General features: G+C 38.9%; 1 protein-coding gene across 1 annotated transcript; it reads right to left on the bottom strand.

Annotated features, from left to right (window-relative positions):
• Window positions 1–886: 886 nt before the first annotated feature.
• Window positions 887–4,252, bottom strand: LOC149023868 (glycerol-3-phosphate 2-O-acyltransferase 6-like). The gene is made up of 2 exons (XM_089144341.1): window positions 3,461–4,252; window positions 887–2,070 (listed from the first exon to the last, which is right to left on the bottom strand). Exons 1-2 carry the CDS (start codon window positions 4,076–4,078, stop codon window positions 1,201–1,203), a joined length of 1,488 nt encoding a protein of 495 aa, XP_089000467.1. The 5' UTR covers window positions 4,079–4,252; the 3' UTR covers window positions 887–1,200.
• Between the last annotated feature and the right edge of the window lie 329 nt (window positions 4,253–4,581).

Below are 4,581 nucleotides of genomic sequence, written 5' to 3'. Positions count from 1 at the left end.
GAAACGAGTTTAATTATCAAACCCCAATTTGTTCCGGAAATACTTTTAGAACAGGTTTATCAAACTCCTATTTTCAAACAAAAAAGGTCTTTTAGCATATAAACATGTACAAATGGTTTTACAAAAGAATTGGTCCCCCAGAACGGAAGCGTTACCAAATGCATACGAATATTTCAGAATTTGAAGCAGGAGGTACAAATTTTTTTAGATTCTCAAAAGATCATTCTTTGCTACTGGCCACTTCAGCAGATTTCAGCCATCGTTTTGCGTCTTCCTCCAACATATTGCATCGAAGCAAGCTTGCGTAAGAGAAATTATGTGTTGAAAGAATAGAATTCAGATTATTAAAAAAGAAAAAGAAAAGAAAATTTGTCAGCCTAAAGCTCAAGCCTAATGGAAAACAAGAAGATAGGAAATCTTCCGTTAGTGGGATTTTTGTCAAGGTAAATTAGGTGAAGATATTCCTGAGGAAATCTTAGTACCCCAACTGAAAACTTACTTTGCAATTTGTAGTTTATACATGAGATCCAAAAAATGTGAGGTGAACTAGGAATTCCTTCAAAACTGGAACTCAGTTGCAGCAGTTTTATTGAGGATTTCCTCCTCAAAATAGCTAATTTGCAGGTGCTCAAGGGTATTTGGATGAAGATGATGGTGCTGCTTATCTTTTTCTTTCCCTCCATGTTTGACAACATATTTGGGTAATCTTCTACGACTCAAATAGATAGTTTTGGGATTAAAACAGATAATAAGATCGTTTGAGCATATTTAATAATGGATTGGACTAATGTGTTTAAAAAATAATATAAAAAAATAATAAAACGAAAAGCAATGAGTGAAGGTAATGTTTCTTAGGCAGTCTAGAAGATACCTGAAATTTCCACAATTTATTCAATCCAAATTCACAATTTTATATATTAAATCAAGGAAAAATATTAATACGCAAACTTTGTAGGGATTCTTTTATATTCTCCTCACATAATAATAGTGGGAACAATCGAACAAATGTAAATGATACTAATTTCCAAATGCTTATTAATTGTGGCTTCTAGATTCCTTCTTGCCATGATCTTGTATGAGTATTCCCCCCATAAATCAAATAGCAATTTACATTTGTATTTTGCCCCATTATCACTACTAGTGTTATATCTCAACTATACCAACAAGAGAGAGAGAGAGAGAGAGAGAGATCAATGCTGGCTAAGCCTTTTCTTTCTTGGAAGGAACTCTGCCATCCGTACCTGCAAGCATCTCATACTTATCCTTCCTGGTGAGGTTGGTGCACTCAAACCCTAGCGTCCCTGCAAGCACCCTTTGGATATAGTTAGCAACCTCAATAGGAGATTTCCCCCCTTTGCAGGTGAGCTCAGTGGGCAACTGGTTCAAGAAAGTAACTTCAAAAGTAGGTCTAGGGTTCATGAACACAAAATAAGGATCCATCAGTTTGAAACCCCTGGTTGATGTTCCATAAAATAAGCTTTGTTTTGTATTAATGGCGACCGGAACTATCCTGTCTGTAAGCTCTGCAAATAGGGCACTGAATCTTAAAAGGAAGGGTTCCCTACAGGTAGTCCCTTCAGGGCAGATCACCAAGTCACCTTCTTCAAGTAAACTTTTGATGTTAGCAGCATCTCTCTCTCTTTCCCTTGTCAATGCTACTGCTTTGATTGGTGAAATCATCTCTGAGAACTTACTTATACTGTAAGTGACACAGCTAATCTTTCTTCCAAGGGCTACTGCTGTGATGACAGGATCAAGAACAGTTCTGTGGTTGCAGATAAAGAGAACACCTGGTTGGCCTTTCTTGGGTTCTGGAGGAGGGTTTCCCTTCACCACCAGGTTGATTCCAAGGACCTTATAGGTGTACCATACAATGCATTCAGGTAAGGGAATGTTGAAGTAGACTCTAATGAGGGAGAGACAGAAGCCAATTGGCATCCAAAGGAAGGTCAAGAGGGCCATTAATGGGGTTGGCCTTTGAACAAGTCTTCCCTCATGAAAGATGATTGGGCTTAAAAGCTTGTTTCTGGGCAGTGGCTCACACTTCGTCCTCGGCACCATGTATCCTTCCTGCATACATTCATTTATCATGAATTAGTCAGATATCGAATTAATGAATCACACACTGACACAAGGAAGATTTCTCTCATTCTGGGCTGATTCTTCCATTTCTGGAATCAATTTCAGCCAATTCAGATCCAATCTGATATGGAATCGGTGGGAACCATTCATCATTAATTCATGGTCTTAAAACCCTGACAATATTCGAACAACTATGGTGTACTTCCCTGATAGACATTGATGGAAGCTGATGTGTGATCATCAATATGAAACAAAAACCAGGTCACGAATCATGATGGAGGTACGTACACTTGATATAGAAGGATAATATTTAATCAATGAAACTAGGTTTTAGGTTGCAAATGGTCCAAATGGGGCAGACCTTTGCCTTGGCTCGAAGTTGGGTTAGACTATCTCAACCCTGGTCCAACCAGGCTAGACTCAGGGTGGGTGGATTGGGCTTTGCCCTATTTAATGTCATCAATAATATATGAGAACAGTCATATACTTTACCTTATACATATAACAAAGATACCAAACTTGGTTCGACCCAGCCCGAACCATGGCTGAATATCCCAGCTTTTGGCTCAACTTGTGGACTAAAAGCTCAACCCAAGTATCAGGGCTGGCTCAGCCATCCAACTAACTTGCGTTCATGGTTTAAGGTTGATTGAGACTGCTCACCTAACACAAGGTCCATATGGCATGGGTCACTTGATTTTGTCTTAGTAGATGAAAGACCCACTAGCAGCTTTAAAATGACAATTGATTTTGTCTTAGTAGATCAAAGACCCACAAACAGCTTTATAATGACAATCACTCCTTAGCATACTTCAATCAGGTTTACATAGAAACAGAAAGCTATACCAACTTGGAACTCTTAACCTTTTTTGGCCCTCAAAATTAAAGGCGATAATGGCTTTCCTCGCTACCCAATTTGATCCACCAAACTTTACCAAAAAAAGAAAAAATTGACCCTTACCAATGAATGAAATTCCCCAACGACAGACACTTTATCCACTATTAATTAAAGCCAACCCAAGACAACCAAGCTCAAACCCATATGAGTTCATTGAAAATCTTGTTGGAACCTAGGTTGTTATAATAAGACTTTAAGTTTAATGAATCTGGACAAAATTCTTAAGCGAAAAAAAAGAAAGAAAGAAAGAGGAGGAATAAACTATTGCTACAGATGTTCAAGTTAGCAAACAATCAAAATTGAAGTTCAGTTATAGCTAGCAGGAGATGTATCCATAAATATAAGATAACTTTTAGTTGTAATCCACATGAAATCATTTTTTTTCTCTCCCTTTTTAGTAAACTAATTCACATGAAATCATGATAAAAAATTCTAATGTTGAAGGGAAAAATGAACGATGATGAATTGTGAAGATCAAACCTTGCAAATTGACATGAAATCATGATCAGTCTCCCTGTCTCCCATGCCCACATCAGGCTTAGTCTCTCTGAATTCTTGCTCTACGGCAGCTTTTTTGAGATCTCCAACTAGAACACCTGGTTTCTTGACAAACCCAGTTGCCTTCCCAGATTTAGAAACTTGGAGTTCAGTGCCAAGCACCTTGTCAGCACCTAAATAAGTCTTAACAAAGGGCTCTACCATGATTCTTGGATTTGCAGTAACTATATATCGCTTCCCAAAAGAACTGAACACACGCCAACTCTCAGGGTGCACATCATCGGCATAGAACCTGGGTAGAACAGACCTCGAAACCATCTCGATATCTCTAATCTTTAAACCAGAGAAAGTGATGAACACAAAGACTTGGATAGCTAAAGATTCTGACATGAATAGGTATATGGTGTAAACGATGGGAACAGAAGCCAAAAGGAGGAGTGCTCTCAGAAGACTACCAGCTTCAAGAGCAATAAGCATGTAATAAGGGAAAGCACTTCGTGATACAAGAAGGGTACCATCAAGGTCCGCTGCTACAGTTTGATTTGATCTCCCTTCAGAACTGCAACTAGAGATTGTCCCAAACCGATGATGATTCGCCATGTCAGTACTGTTCTCAGACCAAAACCTGCTCTTCTCTTTGTCTTCTCCTTTTCTTGGGACTTAAATGACTAAGTTGTCTCCGCCTTGACAGAGGAGTCTGTGGATATGTGTCACAGAGAGGGAGAGAGAGAGAGCATTTATCGAAATCAGTAGCAGCGTATGAGTGAGAAGAAGAGAAGGATTATTGAGTTGTTTAAATCAAGCAGTTGTGTGTGGGGAGGTGTGAGTGGTTGAAGGCTGAAACCGAAATCAATTAGCCCACATTTGTAGGCGCCGCGCCTTTAAAGCTTCGGCTGGCTTCGCTGGTTCACAGTTGCAACTACAAACAAACACTCACACACTATGGCGTGAGAAACAAGGTGGGGGTTCCAGCCATGGAAGGTACGTGAACACACAAATTTCAGAAATATGGTACAACAATGCAACCTTACGGTTTAACCGTCATGTTTTTTGTTTTTTGTTTTTTGTTTTTTTAATAGGTAATTATTTATGTATTGAAGATA

The sequence above is a fragment of the Hakea prostrata genome, chromosome 2 (assembly GCF_041222555.1).
Source record: "Hakea prostrata isolate BN-2017 chromosome 2, UWA_Hpros_2, whole genome shotgun sequence".
NCBI classification, from domain to species: Eukaryota; Viridiplantae; Streptophyta; class Magnoliopsida; order Proteales; family Proteaceae; genus Hakea; species Hakea prostrata.
Note: the sequence above shows the minus strand (reverse complement) of the source record. Positions and strands in the feature narration are given on the sequence as shown.

Excerpts from the sequence above, each read along its gene's own strand:
- LOC149023868 (XM_089144341.1), bottom strand. The coding sequence starts at position 4,078 with ATGGCGAATCATCATCGGTTTGGGACAATCTCTAGTTGCAGTTCTGAA. Across the intron at positions 2,071-3,460 it reads ATTTCATGTCAATTTGCAAG|GAAGGATACATGGTGCCGAG; the intron begins GTTTGATCTTCA and ends GAATGTATGCAG.